The sequence below is a fragment of the Euprymna scolopes genome, chromosome 3 (assembly GCF_053919585.1).
Source record: "Euprymna scolopes isolate OS-2025 chromosome 3, ASM5391958v1, whole genome shotgun sequence".
Lineage (NCBI taxonomy): Eukaryota > Metazoa > Mollusca > Cephalopoda > Sepiida > Sepiolidae > Euprymna > Euprymna scolopes.
This window is the reverse complement of record NC_136484.1, coordinates 117202624-117226081: the sequence shown is the minus strand read 5'-3', so window position 1 is coordinate 117226081 and position 23458 is coordinate 117202624. Positions and strand designations below refer to the sequence as shown.

General features: G+C 36.3%; 1 protein-coding gene across 2 annotated transcripts in view; it reads right to left on the bottom strand.

Moving 5' to 3' along the window:
• Window positions 1–23458, bottom strand: part of LOC145258221 (coiled-coil domain-containing protein 169-like) — a 111218-nt gene that overhangs the window by 31892 nt on the left and 55868 nt on the right. Inside the window, exon 4 of one of the 2 annotated variants that reach the window (XM_080116171.1) lies at window positions 11963–12009. In XM_080116171.1, coding sequence (XP_079972297.1) covers window positions 11963–12009 — 47 coding nt within the window. The remainder of the gene's footprint in view (window positions 1–11962; window positions 12010–23458) is intronic. The other variant, XM_080116180.1, reaches the window with a different exon arrangement.

The window sequence follows — 23458 nt, the reverse complement described above, 5'->3', positions numbered from 1 at the left end:
AAATAAAATAATATGGCTTCCATTGTCGGGCATTGTTGGCAGCTAGTGGAAGCCACTGTCTGATTGTCATCACAGTTGGTTACTGGCGATTAGTCTTTGTTTGGCGCGAAAACCTTCAGGTACTGGCTGATTCTAAAGAGAGCATTTACTAACTCTTTAGATTGAGCGAAAACAGCGATAGATAATTGCTTTCTTACGATGACAGTATCTTACAAGTCGGCCATCGTTTTTCTTCTCAGTATACTGCACGCATTTTTTCTAAAAGTAGCCCTAGCACATCTAAATAATAAAATACTCCACAGAAAGTAAAAGTAGTAAGAAAACAAATATATAACAAAAAAGTGATTCTGTAGCCAATAAAATGTACATTGTAATCTACCCGCATAATATTTTTCTGATTCAACTTATTTAAAAGGGTTTAATCAATTTAAAAAAAAAATGTCGACATGATAAATTACAGCTTTGTAACCTAGGTAATCGGTCCAGAATATAAAATTACATTTAATCGCCAACAGGAAAAACATGTAAAAACAAAACAAATATAGCATTAACGTCTTAATAATCACTCAAAATTCAAAAATTAAATATTTGTACCCGTAAAAGAAAAAATTTAGGACCGTTTTGGGGTGAAGGGTAGTGACGTGTCGGTTCTTTGCGCATATTTACATTTTCATTCCAATGCTGTGTCTTTACATTTTGGGAGTGTTCCGATCGAGCAAGGAAAGAGCAATATGTGTTTGATTACATTTTGTTATTTCCGTATGCGCAAGGAAAGATTTAGCAATACGTGTTAAAATGCCAATAATTACGAAAGCTTTCGTTAGAGCTCATCGTAGCAAAATTTTAAGGGTTCCAATATTAATTTTAATAATTTTAAGCTATTATCAAGACTTCAAAGAGGCTGTATATTTATTTAGCAGAATTGTATCACGTGTAGAAGTTAATTTAATTTTATGTTTGTGCGATTATCTAGTGTTAAAAGACGTTATGTATACTTTTTTTTTTTTTTTTTACTTATGTATGTATGTTAATATGCCGAATTGTTCAAAATAATTTGCCAGTATCTATGAAACATTAGGATAATTTTAAGGTAGTAGTTAAATTTCTGTTTTTGAGTGACTATCAAGTTTGTATTTGTATCACTATTGCGCCCTATAGAGAAGTGCTTTATTTTTGTTTTTATTTTTACAGTATCTGTTATTAATTTGTTAGCGAAAAGTATACAATCGTTAAAAAAAAAAATCAGTATCTTCACGTTTGTAATGGGTTACTAAATAATCACATGATTATTTCAGTGCTCCTCAGTAAATGCATAACTCCAAAAAGAATATAATGAATATCCAATAGGAAAAGTATGAATATAAAAATAAAAAATAAGTGAACATTATTCATCAAACAGCAGCATATGTTTTGAAGGCGGTCAGAATGAGAAAAGTTTTATCCTAATAAATTAGTTAATGGGTACTTCTACAGTTCAAATCCCGTTTCTTCGGTAGTCTCGCTTGATTAGGGCGAAAAAAAACATAAAAACAGTTGCCAAAAAATAAATAAATAAATAAATAAATAAATAAATAAAAATAACTGTAAAGAGGAAAATTTATGAATTTGATTGTTTGTTTTGACGAAGACAAATTAAGGAAGAAAGAATGTAGAAGATATAGTTACTACTAGATACTATACGTATGTTTGTGCATGTTTTAGTCGTTTGCTGTTGATATATGATGGAAATTAATTGTTTAATAACTGAAATTGATGCCGTGTGATTACATACTTGTCCTAGCGACGCCATGTTGTAATGTTTTAAAGTGTTTGTTTAGAATGGTTTAATTCTGGAATAAAAGGAATTAGCGGACAACCAATCAAAGGCAGCGAACTTTCTCAAGGGAGATTTTATTATTTTTTATAATCTACTACGGGAAAGTTTTTTTTTTTGTTTTTTTTAGTGCAGAATTTCGTAATTTGGATTTTTCTTTTGTCACGATATTTTAACTTATTCAGTAAAACAAGTCAGCCTTTTTAGATAATTAGGCAATGTGGGCTTTTTTTAAGGGGGATAGTAAAGTTGGGTTGAGTTAAAATTATATCCATTTGTAAAAAAATTACTTTTTTAAAAAAAATGTTAGTATTTTGTTAGAAATTATGTTTTTAATAGTTCTATCATATTGTTGGCATTGTAATAATTTCGCCGGATATGCACGAGATCGCCACAATCCAAAAGAAAGTGTTTTACCGTAAAGGGATCTTGACATGCCAACCATTCTGGAAGGTTTTCCTTTTTAGCAGGAACGAGTGGGTTATGTGCGTGTGTCCTATGCGAATGCAAGACGAAATCATTTCCTCCCTGCGCAATTTTCTGAAATATGGTAACCGTTCTTCTATTGTGAGTTTGATTTTGAAAAGTCTGTTATTTTGACGGTTATTCCATTGTTCTTACAATTTCTTTGTAACGAGATTATTTGTAATCAGAGTGTGGAATTTTATATTGCTTATATCGAGTTTTAGTACTTTTTTTGGGCAGCTATATTGTTTTTTCATTGCCATGAATTCCAAAGTGACTGAATTTAGAAGAATTTGATATTTTTTGTTTTATGAAAGAGTATGTATTCTTTGTAATAGGTTGATGAATAGTGGGTTATTTACGGTTTTTTTTAAAGGATAGGGTGTCTGAAAAAAAATTGTTGTAGGTGAAGTCAGTAATGAGATCTAGAGCCAGGTCTATAACCGTCTGTGTAGATATGCTTATCGTTTGGGTATTTTTCCTAAATGTTAAGGAGTTTTTTCTTGACAGGTTAGTAGATGAGTTTGATTTTTTTTTTTAGCTTGTTTAGTTTAATTATAATTTCAAGCTATTTCAGTAGCCAGGGTGGAACATTTAGTTGACTGACATCATGGATGTTGGAGATTTTGATACCTGCGTCTTCCACTAGTGGTTTCATACGGAGACCAAAAGGTTTTATAGCTCTTATTTTTGGGTCAAATAGGTTTTGGTATTGAAGATGCAGTTATGGGCTGGATTTGTTGATTGCGATTTTTTCCTATCATAGGGGAGTAATCTCGTGGGTTTGCAATACAGTCGTAGGCAGGATTGTCTAGGCAAGAGAGAATTTTGGTCAAGTATTGTAAGATTAGTTTTGAGCATCGAATTGATAATGGACGTTCGTTGGCTTCTGCATAGACACTATCGATGGTGGAAGTTCGAAAGATTCCTATTACAAGCCTGAGATCCTGATATTGAACCGTATCCAATATCTTTATGTATGGCTTTCTAATGGCACAGTAAATGAAGCTGGCATAATCTACCTTTGATCGCACTAGTGATCTATATAATTTCAATAGGGTTTGTCTGTCCGCTCCCCAATCTGTGTGGGCAATGCCTCGCATTAGCCGGAGAGTTTTGTCACATTTATTTTTTAGGTGTTTGATGTGAAGGATAAATGTCAGTCTCTTGTTTAATATTAGTCCTAAGAATTTATGTTAGTTTACAACAGGAATTTGGGTATCATCCAATTTTAAAAGAGGATTTCAATAACCGAAAAGGGGAGCGTGGCTAACATGCTTGCAAGGTACTATTGCAAATAATTCATCATCAAAACCATGTACAATTAAAAGGAAGAAAACCTGTTGAAAAACATGCGAAATAAAACTCAGTTTTTACTATTTATGTACGACAAATTAAGGCACGACGAATGGCTCCTTCTAGTTCTCTATTCGTGTGATATTTAAGCACGACATTAAAGCAACTTGGGATTCTTATGCCAAGAATAACAAGTAATTTAATTGTAATTTAAACGGACTGTCATACTGTTTTTTTTTTTTCGCTAAAAATCTGTGTAAAAACTAAGTTTTTTTTCAGGCTGTAAGGCCGTGATTTTGAGGAATTAAATAATCTATTTATATAATAATATATTTACCTTTCATTGTCATTTTTTTTTTATTATAAACATTCAGTATTAAACAACGAAAAACGTTAAACCGAATATAATGACAAATCCACTACATGCCGTGAGATTGTATGAAGAATTATTATATCAGTAATATATGTATTCTATACGAAAAGAAAAAACATTTAGGATACAAAAAAGTTTTTAAAATATTCTTTGAAATTAAGGAAATGTAGCCTTCACACATAAAATAAAAATATTTTCTCTCGCAAATTAATGTCTATACTAAATGATTCGATTTCACACTGACCAATCAGCTGGCAGAGCACATTGATTTTATCTACTTCTTTAGCCTCTTTGGGAGTCTCGGTCAGCCAGAGAAAAAAATCCAACAAGCATCGAAGACAGACCTCTCTCCCTCTCTCTCTCTATCTCTCCGTCCACTGGACACTCTAATATAGATGATTTTTATTGAAGGTAACTGTTGGCCGATCTTGAACACCCCAAAAGAACCGCTTACTGACCTGCAACAAAGAAATTTCTACCCCTTTTCTCACCGGGACAGCTCAACTTTCAATCGTCGAAATAAGATTTTCGTTGTTTTGTTTTTAAAAGAGGTTTTGTACTTTATTCCGTGCTACGTGTTGGACTATTATTTTACAGGGGTGAACTCTCCAAACCACTTTTATGTACAACTAGTGATTTTTAAAAATCTCTTCAAGTCTAAAAAAAAACAAAAAACAACAACAACAAAAAAAGTACATTTTTTACAAATACTTTTAGCGAAAAAAAAAAAAATAAAATAAATAAATAAATGCACCGCATGGGCAATTTGTCGTGTCTTAATTTGTCGTGCCTTAATTTGTGCCATAACTGATCGCCCATAAATAGCAAAACCGAGTTTCTTCAGTTAATTCGTTCACAAGTTTGGAGAGAAGGTGGAACTTATTGTATTATTTACGGTCATATTATTTACAGACTAAATTCACCCGCTTTCCCTTGGACAGTAAAATGGTTAAAGCAACTACGCATTTTACCGCCATTTTGTATACCGTTCACTTTTGTCCTTTTCGTTTGATATATGCAACGCTATCCACATTAAAAAAAAAAGCTTTGATTAAACTCGGTTAAAAATTTGTATTGCCACTTTTACGCTTTTGTTTTCCAGGATATCTGGTCACTTCTTTGAGACTTGATAAAAACGCTGTTTTTTTATTACGATGATGAAACGAGATCAGATCAAATTCATTTAAATAATACACTAAAAAGATAAACAATAAGGTCATCTGACATTTGAATGCTCTTCATAAGACACGAAATTCATGCACAAATGCGTCACTAGTCTGAAAATTATTTCCTGCTTGCGGGGCCTGTGGAAATTCCACAGCGGACGCTTTCATATGTAATAAATTGATGTTGGCATTCTGTGAATGTTCAGCGTAAGTGGAGATGCCCTGATATTATCGTAGCTCTTCTGTTAAAACTGCCAAAGGATTTATCAAAGCTAGCAGGGACGCCCGGCGTTGCCCGGTTGTAAAATACGCTTAAATGATATTTTGATAGATGCAGATTTCGTATATACTATTATAGAGTCAATTTTCTATCGATTCTTATATATTATATAGTTGTGATTTAAAAAAAATAAAAATAAAAATAAAATAAATAAAAAATAAATAAATAAATGAAAATATCCATATGATTTGGGTGCATCAGCTTGAATCAAAACAGAAACTTATGAATAATATATATAACAGACATTATTGAAGACAACAAAAAGCTTCTGTTTTGTAATAACTTTTTTGATTTTTGTCATTTTTCGTATATACGTCGAATATATGGATGTATGATTCAAACATTTTTTTTCTCGAAGTGTCCGCGGGTTTGTAAAACTTTTAGTGTACTCATCTACACATCTTCAGGCTTGGTGGGAATTATGGATAGATTTATTTAAATAGTAGTTGGGTTGCGAGCGAAGGTGCAAGTCAGGGTCAATGGGTCTGCTGGCGGCAGACACCTCGAGAAGAAGAAAAATGCTTGGACCATGCATCCATACCTTCGACGTATATACAAAAAATAATACAAAAAATTGAACAACGTATTACAAAACAGAAGCTTTCTGTTGTGTTTAATAATGTCTATATATATATATATATATATATAGATATATATATATAAAATGGAGTTCCTTCAGCTATTATCGAAATTGAAACCAAAACTTATAAAGAATTCTTGCTAAAACTATTAAAAAATAAATAAATAAACGACTTGAGCTATCAGCTAAACCAAAACCAAAATTTATGAAGTATTCTTGATAAAATTATTTCTTACAAGAAATGGAAGGTTCTTGGCCTTCAGGACAAGATCAAAGTGTTTGCGAATCGTTTGCAGGTTGTCATCACTGACTTGATCGAACCGGACCAGACTTATGCTGTGAAGGGGAGATTGATTCAAGACAATTTGCATTTGATACGCTCGATCATAGAGGGGACAGAAGACGACACTGAAGCCGCGCTGATTAGTTTAGATCAGTCCAATGCATTCGATAGGGTCGACAATCGATTCCTGGGAGCTGTGCTAGAGGCCGCCAGATTTAATCCGGACTTCCGCAAGTGGATCTTTGTCCTGTATGATAGGATGGTAGTGGTGCAGATCAACGGTAAGCTGTCGGAGTCATTCGCTGTCTCTCGGTCGGTGTGTCAGGGTTGTCCGCTGTCGCCTCTGTTGTACGTCCTGGCGTTGGAACCCCTCCTTCGCAAGTTAAGGGACGAGGCGGCTACACCAGTCCTGCGCGGAATAGCTCTCCCTGGAGGCACACGAGCCAGGGTTTCCGCGTTCGCTGATGATGTCACCGTGTTCGTGTCTTGCCACACGGACGTTCAAGCGGTGGTCGAGGCGCTCGCTCAATACGAAGAAGTCACAGGGGCCATCTTCAACCGCAGCAAGTCTGTCGGCCTGTGGTTGGGGGCCTGGACCGGGGTAAACTCGCTTCCAGGTATTTTCAGCTGGACCGGTCCGTATTTTCGGTGTCTGGTTTGGACCGGGACTTCAGCTGGAAAAGAATTGGTCGGAAGTATATGGCAAGGTCAAATCGTCGGTGAAGACTTGGATTGGAAGGAAATTGTCCTTGAAGGGTCGGGCGGAGGTGTGTGCTACATATGTCTTTCCGCTCATCCTTTACCGATTGTCTGTACTTCCTCTCCCTGCAGAACGACTAACCCACTTGCAAGGGCGCCTCGATTCACTATTGTGGAACGATGGTAAGCATTATGTCTGCAGAGAGGTCTGTGTCCAGAGTCCGAGCGAGGGAGGCCTGGGTCAGCCCAGTCTCTTGTGTCATAGAAATGCCGAGAGATTGGCTTTCCTGGGTTGTTCACTTGAAGAAGACGCTCCTTGGGTCCCTGTGGTTGAGAACTCGTTTCCCAATCTCAAACCCAACCCCTCGGTAGAAGGTCGCCGTAGACTGAGGGGGGAGTCTAAGTTCTTCGCCGAATGCCGGACTGCTCTTAGAGCTTTGCCGGGGACCAGTGTCCTTGATCAGCCAAGGAAGAAACTATATCGGGAGCTAGTGGAGGGGACCGCGAAGGATCCACTTTGTAGGTGGATGGGATGGTCGATGGAGGTTGTCCATTCTCATTGGAGTTGGGTGCCGGGACGGGAGATTCTTAACAACTCGGAATTTTCCCTCACCTGGCGATTGGTCCGAAACGCGCTGCCCCTTCTCAACGAACTCTGCCGGTATAAAGAACATACGCAGGGCTTCTGTCCGCGCTGTGACAAACGCGAGCCCGAAACGATCGGGCACATGTTTTTTAGTTGCAGCCGGATCCAGCCCTTATTGGAGTACGTCGGAGAAGTAACGGCTCGCATCGATGCCGAATGTCCGCTCGAACTCGACGATGGTTATTTTGTGTACAACATGGAGCTGCCGTTCCCCAGGGAGGAAAGAATGGTTTTCCTGGCGATCCTGGCTGTAGCGCGCATGGTGATTTAGATCACGCGCCTCAAGTTGGTCCGCGAAGGGACATCTGTTCCGGATTGGGATCTGATCGTTTACTTTAAACATTTGCTTAAAGCAAAGATCAGATGTGATTGGAGGAGGTTGCCTAGAGTGGAATTTGACAAGAGGTGGGTGCACAGCACTAGTCTGTGCATCCGTCGAGGAGCCAAGTTTCAATACGTGTTCCCTCTTTAAGTATGGCACGGGCGGTGCTGCGTCCTTCGGAACCCATCCCGCTTAGGTTCTAGCTAAGTCATTTTAAGAAGACTCTTGACTGGTGGTACAAATGAGATCCTGTTCCCGATTTTATTTTTTGGTACTAGAGAACCTCTGAGTCTGCCCATCCCCTTTGTGCCACATCCTTGATTTTTCAACATCCCCGGTCACTCTCCTACTCAGAGGTCACCTAACCCCCCTCCACCAGTTGCTTTGTTTTCTCCCACTTCCATTAAGGTATTTTCCCCAATCCCCATTAGGGATCGCCCTGCTTGTTTTCGGTTCCCCGGAAAACAGTGGGGGGGGGGTCTAGTCACCTAGATTAGTACAGGGGGGGGGGGCTCACTAACAACCCAGTAGGATTTATTTTTTGTTTTTGATATGAACACTTTTGATTAGTTTTCCCCACTCCACGAACAATCTTTCTCTTAATTCAAATACTTTTTATTTTCTAATGAAATTGAACTTTACTTTTTCACACACACACACACAAAATTAATAAAAAAAAAAAAAAAATGCATACACAAACACACAGACAACTGTTTATAAATTGTAAATATGGTTTTGATTCTTAAACGCTGAGGATTTATTAGTTAGATTAAGATCCATAGAGTGAATGAGATATTTTGGTAAATGTTACCAGCCAAGAGTAAGACTCCAAAGTCTACATTTATTACTTTTAATCACTGTAGTCACAAAGACCCTGAACCCTTCCCCTCCCCAATCTCTTGTAGGGCCTTGTGCCTAATTTTGTTGTTTAAAAATCTTTTGTTTTTTACTTAATTGTATTGTCAAAATTTTTAAAAGCAATAAAATATATAAACAAGATCAAAGTGTAGTACGTGTTCTTCAGACGCTGCACTTCAATTTCTTGTTCTCTGTAAGTTGAGGAGAAATCCTTCACGACTGAGACAATTTTTATTTTTGTTCCTTTTCTTCACGTTAAAAAACGACCCTGGTGTCTAACTCTGTCCCGTGGGGAGGCATTGTAAATAGGAACAATTAAACGGAAGAAAAAAGATGTAAGCGTGACACAAAATAACACATTAATATCTAGATGATTTAATTTGTATTCAATCATTATCGCCATTATCATTATTTGTACTTTAGTTCTTACACAGGTCATCATCAGAAATTACTTACTGATAATAACTGGTGGCGTTCCCTGGAGCATGAGTGACAAGTCTCCGCAAATTTCCAGCACTTTACACCTCTTTCGCAAATGACTTTGCATTATTGCAACAGCCGCTTACCATTGATTTCTCGCTAGCAATTACCATTATTAAACAAAACCAAAACTTGCGAAGAAAAAATATATATGCATATATTTTATGCGGGGGTACAAAATTTCATTATTGCAAGACCCGCTTTGATGTTCAGGATTAAAAGTGTGAAATGAGAACAAAATAAACCAAAACATTTAATGAATGAGGCCAGCTGACCGGTTTCGCCCTCACTTTTCATAAGCTGGATCGAGGGATTTTTTTAATTAATAAAATGGAGTGAAATGGATAACGATACGTTTAGAATAAAATGGATGACGATACGTTTAAAAAATAGCGATATAGTGTATTACGACAAAAACAAAAAAAAAACCAAACAAAACAGGATACACTATATGTCTAAAATACCGATACGTATGATATTACTAACATACTGATCACGTTCAAACCTAAAAAACATTATCATTTCTTGAAGAGAGAAGGCTTCTTCAAGTGGAATGAATAGTCCTCAAGATCGGTAATTTATATATATCGTCTGAATACACTTCCGGAGTTTGCATGCTTATTGTAGTTGATATTTCTTTATTCTTGTGCCCGATAGTTTCCCTGGACGATCCAGAGAGCCGTTTTATTCTGTGACTATCGACTTCTCTAACTGCTGTTCTGACTATTTCACTATTCTTCAACTACATCATCTTCCACATAGCACAAAGAATCAGTAACCTGATCTTTGACACCTATTTACATTGTTATTTATGAAAACTAAAAAATGGTAATTGGAGAAAAACCCGAAGAAACTGCTCAATACTATTGCAAAGCAAATATATTTTTATTTTATTACCGTTTTATCTGTTTAGTTACACATGTTTCTGTTACCAAATCGTATTAACGATCCAGCAACTTCGTCAGACTTGAAGTTGCTCGATTGTTAATACGATTCGGTAACAAAACATGTGTAACTAAGCAGATAAAACGGTAATAATTATATATATATATAAATATATATATATTATATATATATATATAAACGTGCTGGTCAAAAAAAAAAAGAACATGTTTTTAGCGCTAAATTATTTATTGAGGGCAATCTGTAAGATGTAATTGGTGCTAAAATATCCCTATCATGCTAAACTAACTGAAATAGTTGTTTTACGACAGAATATTTTTTTTCATATCAATTGTAATGTCAGTTTTTTAATATTTCGTGTTTCAAAATAATAGAACAAGGCAGGTAAGTAAACAAAATAGTTTTTTTTATTAATATAAATACAAATAAAATTAATATTTAGTAGCAGTACTTTTTGCCTTGATAACAGCATCAATTCGCCGGGGCATGGAATCAACAAGTTTCTCGCAATCCTATGTAGACATTGAATCCCATGTGTTCTGGATTGCAATCTTCATGGCTGCAAGGGTAGTAGATTTTTCTTTGCGGAGCTTCCTCTTCATCTGGTTCTACAAGGCTTCAATAGCGTCCAAATCTGGCGAGTTTGCCGGCCATTCAAGAACAGGGATCGATCGTTCCCGGAGCCAGGAAGACGTGGTGTTGGCAGAGCGCCGGTGCCAAGTCATGTTGAAAAATGATTTCTGTAGCTTCCCTGTCAAACTCATTATCTAACACTAGCAGTAAATTAGCTTCCAGGATATCTTGGTACACTTTTATGTTTACAGTTCTTTTGATGAAGCATAAATTACCAACACCTTTAGCACTCCTACAGCCCCAAACCGTGCAAGACTGCGGGAACAGACTTCTTAACGCATTCTTGGTTATACCGTTCCATGGTTATTCGCCAAGCACATGGCGTTTGGTCGCCGAAAGAGATATAAAATCGATTCTCATCTGAGAAGATCACACGCCACCATTCGTCTGCAGTCCAGGTTTGATGAGCAGTTTCTTTTCAGATGAGTCTCGATTTTGTATCTCCTTCGGCGACCAAAAGACATGTTGCTTGAAGAGAGAAGACTTCTTCAAGCTAACATGAATAGTCCCCAAGATCTTCAGGTGATAGGTCGAATGAGCAGGACTCAGAATAGTGAATGAGTCAATGCTAAAGTTCGTGGCACATGCCGGATTTTTAAGCAAATTTTCACCAATAGAAGGCCCGGATATATTAATAAAAACATCCGTTGGTTGATAAGTCCCATTTCTGCTTTTGCTAGGTACGTACTGTTGGACTCCACTATGAGGTCTTAACGACATCTGACGCACGTAGTCAGCACTGTAACTGCATTTATGTACACACACACACATATATATATATATATATATATATATATATATATATATATATAACTTGAGTTCCTTCGGCTATAATCGAATCGAAACCGAAACCAAAATTTATGAAGAATATTTGGTAAAATTATTTATTACAAGAAATGGAAGGTCATAACAATTAATCGACATTCACTTGGAAGAAAAAAAGATGTAAGCACGACACAAAATAACGCACGCTATCCTATTATTATTATTATTATTGCGAATTTGAGAATTATTTTGCTTTTTCAAGTTGAGGCATTTTAATTATATTGCTTTAATAAAAAGTCTTGCTCCAATATAATAGTCTACTCTGTTGCTGTTATATGCAAAAGACAAAAAGTACTCGAAAAACTTCCACATGATATAAAGATTGACAAGCGCTACTTACCTCATTGTTGTCAATAAAATTACTTACATCCCGAGAAGTATGCACTGCTGAAATATATAAAACAGAAAATATAAACCTAGAAACATTTTTAACGCGATTTACGTCTTGAAAGGAATATTTTCATTGACGCAATTAAATTTCTGACACGTTTCATAAAGCAGCCTTATATAAAAAAAAAAGTAAAATATTTTCCTTTACTTTAGTCAAACATCTGCTGGTATATACTATATATACTAGCAACACAATATTTTTTGCTAGCATATTTAATAGGAGTCTGACATAATGTGGAATGAACACCCACTACACTACATTCCCTCCCCCTAAAAATAGATAATACCCGAGAGAATGATGTTATAACAGAACAGATACTATACCATTTCCAAAGAAGATAATGCATGGGAAGATAGTCTCATGACAACAGAAAAGATATTACACTATCTCGTAAAGGAGGACTCATACCTGGGTCGATGGTATATTGACTACAAAATAGGTATTACATTATACCCCCCACCTAAAAATTCTTAGTGTCTGGTTTCATAACAATCAGACATACTATCTGCTTCTATATTCTTTCATTGTATTTCATCGATGAGCATGAGTCTCTTTGCTGCTTCGGTTACTTGGAGACTGGGTAGAAGTACCAGTCAAGAATCTGTTCTTCACAATCAGCCCGACATCAGGAACTTACATAGTATCTGTTGGGCTAAGGTACGCCGCCTGGTAGTACCTAGGAAGTCCATCCTTTCAGGCCTTGCCACTCGGCTTTCGGGTGAAGTTTATCGCTTACTACCTTAAGCGCTCCTACCGTGGAATGCGGACTGTCCAGATAATTTTTGTTAGGTCGGAGTGCCCCTCCTTTAGGGACGCTAGTTTGGACATCCTCACCTTCTGACCTTGTGTCACATCATGCTGCGGTAGGAAGCATGTTAAATATCTACTCTTTCAGGCTATTGTACAATAGTCTGAACCAGCATAGTTTCGATGACATTACCTCCTCTTTCTAGGACAAAGCAATGTCGTTAAATTATAACGCCTGATGCTTACTTAGCATAATGCAATGTTTGTAAATAAACAAATGTGGCATTTTAAAATTGGGGTGAATCAATGTTTATTTAAAGCCATTGTAGATATCATTTACAAGTGCCGATCGCAAAGCTCAGTGAGCAGAACTGACGATCTCCAGACTCTTTTATAAAGGATTTATTCAATTACTTAAGCCGCTCGTTATATGTGGAAGAAATCTGATCAGGGTCCAAACAAAAGAAGAGCAGATAGAACATTTTTTTCGGTTCCAGAAAGTCTGTCAGCGGTTGTCTTCAGACAAAGATAGTCGATACTGATATGTTCCGTAGATACAAACAGAAAAAGAGAAAAGGGGACGTCTTTTCTCGTTGCTTCCAGCGTTCTCTCTGCTAACTGACCACGATTCCCAAAGGGGATGAAGTAGTTCTTAAAGGAACAGATGAAATCGAAGCAACCTGCAAGCTGATTAGGCAATGTATAGCCAAATCACCGAACAGGGACATTTCTTCAAGAGAGAAAATAAACCTGTTTATGACTACTACAATAAGGAAGAAGGTTTAAAGCAACAAAGTCGCTTTACCCTGCTTTAATATAATCATACATACCGTTTTCTTTTTTAATTCTATTTGATAATTTGAAAATAAGATGGTGTGTACGCACCTCTATCATATAAAAGAAACCCCAGACCATTAATCATTTTCTTTTAGTTGTAGGGGTCATATATGACCATTGTTATATCACATATCTCTCCATAAATAATACAAAAATAAAACAGAAGTCAGCAGGAGCAATGATAGTGGCAATAATGGCGGCGCTAAGACGAACTCCTTTCGTCGACACAACATAAATGATCACACCGAACGCACACGACAACATCAAAGTTTATTTCTTTTTATGCCCACATCAACGGCACAACTCGAAACTCACCTCAAAGAAAACCGCTAGAGGATATCATTCATCAAAAGAAAAGTCAAATTCAATGTACGAACATCACAGATGACGCCTCTCCGTCAGTATATAAACAAAAATAATTAACCCAGGCATCAGTATAAGCGTACAATTCCCACTCGAACATATTCACTTTATCAGCTTCAATTGGATATGAAAAATGAATATACCCCCCGCCCCGACAGATGTCTCCCTACAGTACGTTAAAACATGAAAACAAACAAATCCAAAACGCAAATGACGATTAACGCCGGGAGCCAATTGTCTTCAACTACGCCCTCAACACTAGTATAAATACGACAAGCGGTCACAACAGGCAAGGCTACTAAGCAGTGTACTTCGTCCCGTAACCACCAGCAACTACCTCTCGTCGCCGATTCACAATACCAGCAGCTTAAGCCAACAACAACAGCAGCCACCTTTCCTTAGTAACATCCGTACCAACTATCTAGACTATCCCCCACTTCACCGCCGCCACCGCCATCCTCGCTTCACGCAGTTGACCAACATTCCCGTCACTGCCGCTGCCGACGACACCAGTACGTTCTCTAGCATTCCCGTCACTGTCGTCGCCGATACCAAACAGCCAACCAGCATTCCCGTCACTGCTTCCGTCGGCGTCGTCACCGACAAATCCTGACAATATCAGCCGACCGACATCGTCATTGTTTCAAGCAGTCGACCAACGTTCCGCCGCAACTCCTGACAATATCAACAACTTCTACTACGATCATTTTAACTTTTGGAACTGTACTTTTTCGTTTGTCCTTGCTTCCCTACGCTCATTTTTGTAATAAATACAATGAGCCACAAGATAGGCATCAAGGTTTCCTGTCGCACTAAGAAATCCCATAGAAACGATAATTTGCGTGATGGCACGATTAACCCTGGCGAAATTTAACGTGATATCTAATGATTCTCATTATTGTCTTTGCGCTTTCAGTTGGAGTACATTTATTTCTTGTGATCTAAGGCGTCCCTAACAGGAAATATCGACGGGGTCTGCCCAAGCAATTTTAATAGGCCAGAGTACCCCGCCTTTATGAGCTCTGTCTTGATTCTTTCCGATCTACATTTATGACGTCTACAATAAGAAAAAAGCTTTTAGGAATCATGTAGATTTATTCAGCTTTACTATAATTAGTTGTGCGCTTTTTACTTTTGTTTGATCATCTAATATATATATATATATATATATATATATATATATATATATAAAGTAGTGGCGCGTGCGCGTGTGTGTATACAACTCTCCTACAGCCCACACCATCTCCGCCCTAGGGATGGTGTACACTATTTTTTAAGGTCAAATGTTAAGGTCAGGACTTTGCTGTACGCTCAGATACCCGCAAAGCGAGTACCCTAGCGCACAGAAGTCTCGCACAAAGCGCGGGTATCTTTGCTAGTTTGTAAATAAGGTCGTTCGTCCACATCTCTCATATGAAAGAACCTCCTTCCTTTTAAAAAAATCTCCCAGGCATTTTATTTTTGTTTTACAATGATCTACAAAACAAAAGGTCAAGATCAAAGTGTAGTATCTGTTCTTCAGATGTTGCACTTCATTTTCTTGTTCTCTTCACGACTGAGACAATTTTTATTTTTGTTCCTTTTCTCCACGTTAAAAAACGACCCTGGTGTCTAACTCTGCCCCGTGGGGAGGCATAGTAAATTAGGTACAAAACAAAAGGTTGCTGTCGCGCTAAAAAATCACACGCAAGAACGACAATTTGCGTGATGACGCGGTCGACCCTGGCGTTATGAACAGTTTTATCTGTAGATTTTCGTTATTGTCTCCCCTTATCTCTTCTGTATTAGATTCGCAAGTTGTTATGACGAGTAGAGTACCAAGTCCCTTTTTTCACCATTTATCAAACGGGACACGTGTATTAGCTGGTTATGACTTCCTGTGTGAAAAATGCTGTAACCCGACACGTGTTCAACCTCTTCACTAAGCACTGTGTGAATGAAAAGTAAGAGTGTTCGTAAAGAAATAATAAGTATGGACGAAAACTCAATGTGCCTTTCGAACTTATTGGTCAGTGTATAACCAAATTTCCCGCAGCGATAATTATTCGCCGGAGAAAAAAAATCTTTATTTATGGTTGCTGCAGATCTGTACCATTGGTTGAGTCTTTAATCCAGTTGTTTAGCACACGTCAAGTGTTTGTTTAGCCCAGACCGGAACATGACCGCCTCTTCATAACTAACATCTGATAACTAAAACTTCAACTAGTGAAAAAGCGAAAAAGTATTATTCAACAATTCAACAGAAGTGTCCCGATTGGATAAAAAAGAAAGACTTGTTCAAAAGAATACAGATACATGTTGCTTCGTCTATCTGTAGCGGTCGATGTTTACACATTGACGAACAAAATTAAAGTGCATAAACGCGTTTGTACGGATATCGTTTGAATATCCTGAATAAAAGCAAATAATTATATTTTGGACCAATCAGAAAACTTTTTGAATTTATTTGAAATAATCTTTCTACCTAAACCTTTTAAAAACCAGATATTTCTTCGATAAGCCAGTGGAACCCAGCTGGCCCGAGTCTGCGGGTCGGTATCGCTGGGCGCTCATCTCTGCAACATTTTCTTCCATTTAGGCACACTCACATTAATGAACACAGATACACAACCTCTCACACTTTCGTCTGTCAATCTTTATTCATTGAAATATATCTAATACATCTACCTGAAATATTTTACTATGTGCATGTTCAAAAAGGTTAAGTTTTATGTGCTGTCAGCTTTTGAAATAGTACAAAATTAGCCGTTAGAATAAACGGAGAAAAAGAAAAAGAATGTTCGTAAAGCTTACTCATTCCTTGTTCCTTTTTGTTGTTTTAGTAGCGGTCATAAGGCAGAGTGCTTGCTGGCTTCAATATCGAAAGCGGCTGACTTCACACCTGACTTCACCTGTATGTTGTCCTCTTCGTGTTTGTTTCCCTTCTCCCTCGTTTTACAAAAAAATCTGGGCTTTTATCTCTTTTTAACTGGCTCACACAGACACGTTGATTCATTTTTTTTTATCGGGCTCTGCTCCCATTGGCTAATTAATTTTTATTATTTTTCTCTTTTCGACCGGATGAGTGCGTCGAGCCTATGCGTTTACACACTTTGCGACAGCCGACGAGTAAACATCCGGTTGTGAGTTTATGAATCCTCACAGACTCTTAAAAACAACTTTCAACGAATTATAATTTATTTCATTGAACAGAGAAGTTTTGAATAAGATTTTCCTGATCCCTGAAACTCATAGCTCTTAATTAATCGATACCCAAAATATTCTAATGTTTCAGTTAATGGCCCTCTTTGTTGTTACAAGAACTTAAAAAATATTCACGAACATTCTATGTTTTCCCCTTGCTGTAAACCTTCCATTTTAAACATAAAATTATCCTTTTTCGTGAATATACGCCTTCTTTTAATTCAGTTTTGTTTACCGTATGACAATGTCTCGTTTGTCTCACATCTGATTATATTTCTCTGAATCCGGATCATCCTAAACATTACTCCCATTACAAAAATCCCTAAAGTAAATCCCCCAAATTGACGTGAACACATCCCTAAAACCTAATGACCTCCTCCCTAAAACTGGTGAACGAAATCCAATGCATCCTACTTTCCATATAAGTCTTCTAAAGACAACGTTAGCATCATTTAGAACAACTCATCTTTCAAGGAAATGTTTACTTTGTTGAAAGTTTAAATAATGGAAACATGCCTATCCTTTACTCAAGATCAGGCAGTTCCAAGTTCATTATTGTACAACGATTAACTTTTGAAGAACGAATGTAGCTGCATCCAAGTTGGCTCCCAAACGGATTTCTATCAATTTATCTATCAAAGGAGAGTAAAAAGTAGACCTTGGGTTTACTGTCGGCAGCCCCGTAATTCTCACTTCTCTTATTTTGTCTTTTTATTTTTACATTACATGAGGGATGTTTCTTACAAAGGGAGAACTGCTGTTTTCTGTTTCAAAATATATCAATCTAATACTTAGTTTTTAACCTTGAAGTAATATTTTTGTAGCTCCTTACATCCTTGCTTCATGCCTTGTCTGAAGAGATTTCCATAAAAAAATTAACGAAAATATTACAATGCGCCTGTTGGGTTACAATCACTTCTAACAACAAGACAACGAAATTGCTTAGCGCCTGTTCGTCACAAACGCATATGCAGCTATAAGCCAATCAAATCGTTTAGCACAAACCGTAAAAATAAACAAACAAACAAATAAACAAAAAAAAAACTCCACACACGTAAGCAATATGTGCCGATACTCGCCGCAATGTAATCTGCACCATGTCTATCTATCCATTCGCCCTACATAAAACACCGACCTTGTGTCTAACTTTGCCTTTGCCAAAAGGAAAATAAATAGCGACACCGTTTTAGCAAGTTTATCTACAGACGTTGGGTTTACAACTCATCAGTTCTGTTAGTTATCTATCTTTTTGGAATTCTGAGACAGTTTCTTTTTTTCTTCTTTATTTATGAAGATGTGTCACTCCCTCCAGGAAATATACATATTTTTGTACGTATTTTTGGTGTGTTTGTTGAGATTTTCTGTTATCAAAAGAAGCAATGTTGAATGTTTGCTATTTTTAATGTTATATATAAATGTTATTCATATCGTCAGATTTAAAAAGAAAATCCTTTTATCATCTCTTCTATGCTATTATATAAAAGGAACCCTTTGTGTCTGCGAGTTCGTTCCTTATGGACTCCTAAACGGCTGGGCTGATTCTTTTGAAAATTTCAAATAAATGTTCCTTATCTGTCTGGAATTGTTCTTAGATTAGTTTTGTACCGGAATGCTTCCGATAATTATCGAAAATCGATAATCGAAAAATTAAAGATGAAACCGTTCGATTTGGATCAAAGTTACGATTTTTACACAGTTTAACAAATGTATTTGAGAAGTTTTTCACCGCACAAACAAATATGTCTGGCGTATAAAATCAACAGTAAACTCTTTGATATGACAGGGACGCATTCGAAACGAAGGTTTTTGTTTAAAGCACAATTATGCCGTGATACTTGATATACTGACATTTGAAATTTAAGCTTTAATTCAAACCATTATATATAAATATATTTTTATAAAAACAGAAGTTTATCTACAGTGCAATGTAGACTACAATGTATTTTGGACTAAGACGTTGTGGAGAGGCATGTGAAGCGTCGCATCGGTGCATCGCGATGGGTTCCCAACTAAAGACAATCAATCGATTTGATTGAAAAATGGGCGATTTCATCGATTTCGATGATACAAATGTGTGAAAGATTCATTCATCATTATTCAGTCCCGGGCAACGTCAGACGTCTCTACTAATAGTATATATATATATATATATATATATATATATATATATATATATATATTACGGGGGTACCCGGTGTTGCTCGGTTGTTTGGAGGTGTGTGCGTAAGGGCAGGGGGTAAAGTAAAGAATAAGCGAACAAATAACCGTTTAAATATCTAAATAAAAAAATAAAAAACGATGGTAAACTTCTGTAAAAAAAATCGGCAAAACCAAAACAAAAAAAAAAAAAACCCAAAACAAAACAAAAAAAAACAAAAAAACAAAACAAAACAAAAAAAAACAGCGAACAAACGTAAAACTTCTTTAAAAAAGAAATCGGAAAAACACAAAGCATACATCAGGGAAAAAGATGATGGACGTGTTCTGAAAAACGAAAACCAAAAAGAAAAGCGAAAAAAAAAAAAAAAAAGAAATGCATAAATAACCCTTCGATTCGCTTAAATCCAATGCTGCGTTTCACCCAGTAGAAAACATAGAACGAAAAGGAAGGTTAAAATGCCATTCCATTTTTTTAAGCAAGTACGAACCCAAACCGGTGTTTCTTCGTAATGTCCCTTGTGAACGGATCCGCAACGGTGTAAGTGGTAGGGAGGGTAGGAGGAGTTTATTAGAGAGAAAAGATTTTACAACTTCCATTGATTCTAACCGATTTTGGCTGTGGACTATCACCAGAAAAAATATAGAGACCCACGAGTATTGAGGAAGTGTAGAGGTAATAGGTTTATAACATACCTCAGATAATGTGCTGCAGTTCGTGCATATTACATTTGCATGAAATGCCTTTATTTTCAATCCTATTAAGATCAAAATAAGAGGGGAAGAATGAGTTCAATATATATATATATATATATATATATATATATATATATATACATACACACACATACATACACACACACACGAAGGTGGTTTTAAAAAAAGTCTATTTTTTCTACATAGTGACCACTATTCTATCTGCACTTTTTCTAGCGATAAACGATGGCTGGGCATAGGTATCCGTTGCGTGCTCTGTTATACAAAACACGACTCGCTAAACACACACACACGAGTACAACACTAGATGACACGGTCCGTAATGAATACTTTCGAGGTGCTTTAAATAAGTTTCCAGACTTTTTTGTACATGCATGTAAAATTATCGCAGACTCTTGAAAATTCAGTATGTTATTGCTATACATCGCAGGAGATGAGTGATCAATTTTTACGATTTCAGGTTCAAATGAACAGCTACAGCAGGAATTGGAATACACCATACTAAAGCCTGACTGTCACAGGTGGTGAATTTACAAAATGCAATCTGAACGTGAGGACACTTTAGAAAAACGATATGCAATAACATTCTGTATTAAACTTGGAGAAAAAAAACCCGCCACGGAAAGAGGAATGCTTAAGATTGCTTTTGAACAATCTTGCATGAATCACTTATCAGTTATTGAGTGGCATAAAAGATTCAAGAAAGGCACGAGTATGTGAGTTAAATATTATATAAAATACTATTAGAAACACACTCACGGGAGCATTTACTGTGTGGGTTTCTAACTGTATTTTGTATAATTAAAAAAAAAAAATTAAACTCATTGTCGAAGCTTAAAAAATATAAGAAATACCACGTGGCCAGTTTTTCTTGTGACACTTTACACTACTTATCTTTCGAACCGAATAAACATTGTACATTAAATAAAACCACTAAAACCTTATCCAGCTAGGTAAAAGGGTAAGTTATCTTGTCTTTGGTAACATTATTTTTTATATATTTGTTTTTTCACTATTTTTCCGAATCTGTGTGGATTGTAAAACAAACCCGATTTTTGTAATGTTTTGATATTTAATGTTTGAAATATTTCTACACTATTAACTTTGTTTATATTTACATTATTTTTAATTTAATTTATTTTTGTTAATATCGTTCGTTCGTTCGTTTCCGTTTTAAAAATTATTTATTATTGGTTTTGATTTTAAAAAAAATATTGTTGTTTGTTTTAATTTAAAGTTGATTGTTTAATAATTTTTATTGCCTTGTTTCATATTTTGCAACATTTGTCTTCTGCTTCAAACATACGTAATTTTACATGAATATTTTTATTTATAGTAAAGAATGTTCAGTTTCACTATAAATCGTACAGTGTTCCTTTTTTTGTTTAAATGTAATTTATAAATAACTAGCGGGGGGTACCCGGCGTTGCCTGGGTGTTTTGAGGTGTGCGTGTGTGTGTGGGGGGGTAAAAAGTATTTATGAGGATCGAACCCGAACCGTTGAGGCGAAGTGTGAAGAAAAAAAAAACAAAACAAAAAAAAAAAACGTGCGACGTTAACCATTGCCCCACCGCGAGATGCTAACGGAAGCACGTTTGAATTTATTTAATTACTTGGATTTAGCAGGTGCTCGTTTTAATGAGTTAATGAGGTCAAGTTTGACTGCGGGATAGTATTTACTGCTGAATGCTTTTTGTTTTTCTCCCAAGATGTTATAGGAAAAAGACTAACCCACACTCGGCGAGCGATAAATATTGAATATTTATCTTCCTGAAATCGAGCAAATTAAATAGACAGGCGAGCTTCGTTGTTAACTCTGAGATATTACGATTTATATGTGATATAAAAAGTTTTAAAAAGTTGTGAACCGACCGACCGCTTCTCTGAATGAAGCCTTTTGTAGACACACAGAAAAAGCGAACACACATACATACATATTAGCTTTTATATTTATAGATGAACATATTTTAATCTTTAAAATCCATGAAACAACGAAATGTTTAATTACTTTTAACGCACAAACACACTTCTCCGTTTTTTTTTTTTTTTTTTTTAAGTAATATGTAATGAGTTTCAGTACAAATCACCGAGTCCCTTATATTTCTCTTTTTTTTAATGCAACCTATAAGTTTTCCTATGTTTTTTTTTTGTAGACATTTTTTTATTCATTATCGACAGTAACTGTTCGACAGATTTTGCTTGCTAGGATCTCGTCATTTTTCAGTTCACGGGCCTTAATGACATTACGAAGGCCATACCCAAACACTCCATAAAAATAACCATTAAAATTTTAAGTAAGCGTTTTTTTGTATTGAGAAACATACTACTACTACTACTACTACTACTACTACTACTGCAATAAAGCAACACATTTAGGTTCTAAAATTCGAAAATCTTCATAAATAGATGTTGTTTAGATTAGAAAGCTTTTTAAATCAAGATAGAAGTACGTTTTCTCAGTCAAGCTAAGATAATTGGATCCGTCGACAACTTTTAGAGTTCCCTCTCCCCGAAACACTCAACAAGGATTTTGAAGGACGATAAACTTCCCTATCACTGGTTAGTGCGTGACGATAGTTTTTTTTTCTCGTCAGGTTAAGCAAAAAAAAAAAAAAAAAAAAAAAAAATAAATAAATAAATAAAATGCATTTAGCAGAGTTTATAAATCCAATTTTTGTGTGAGTCACATGCTCCGTATCATCTGCTCACAGCAGGCCTTTTATCGTTGTAAAATAAACGTTTGTTTTTGGCATTGAGACGGGTAAAAGATTGAATAACTGATACGAATGTATGACGTAATGTCCTTGAATGCGATCTGAAGCATCGCGACAAAAGTAGATAATGAACGGGGAAGGACCATATTATTATACCTTGTTTTCAAAGAGTTCAGATAGTTTTACGCCAAAATTAACTCGAGTATTCAAACACTTATGGACGCTTTTGATGATGTTAAATTTATACGAACAACTGCACATCTTGTATACAATTCATTGTTTGTTGGTGCTTCGTACAATTTGCTGGGATGCGGAAAAGAAGCAGAGAATATTGTTTTTAAATAAGTTTCTAGGTTAGGAAATGCTCCATACGCCTAACTAACACAAGAATCTCCTATTCTGAGGCCGTCCCCCGCGGTTCAGAAGCACAGTCTCCTACGGAAAACATTTAACCAACCGAGAACAGGAATAGGGTGATCAAGAGCTGCTTTGACCAGGTGAGGCTACAAAACTGACCCAACTATTTGAGAATGGGGAGAGGAGGACCATACCATACAGTACAATACTGTCTTAGCTGTCCTTTACTCCCCAACTGGTGCAGCTTAAAAAACCTTGCAGAATACAACAATAATGAAAATAACTATGCATAAAATGCATGAAACTGTATGGACAAATGCTTCAAAAGGCACGCAAAGAAGAAACAGTTTCTTTTAAGCAATCTTAGTGC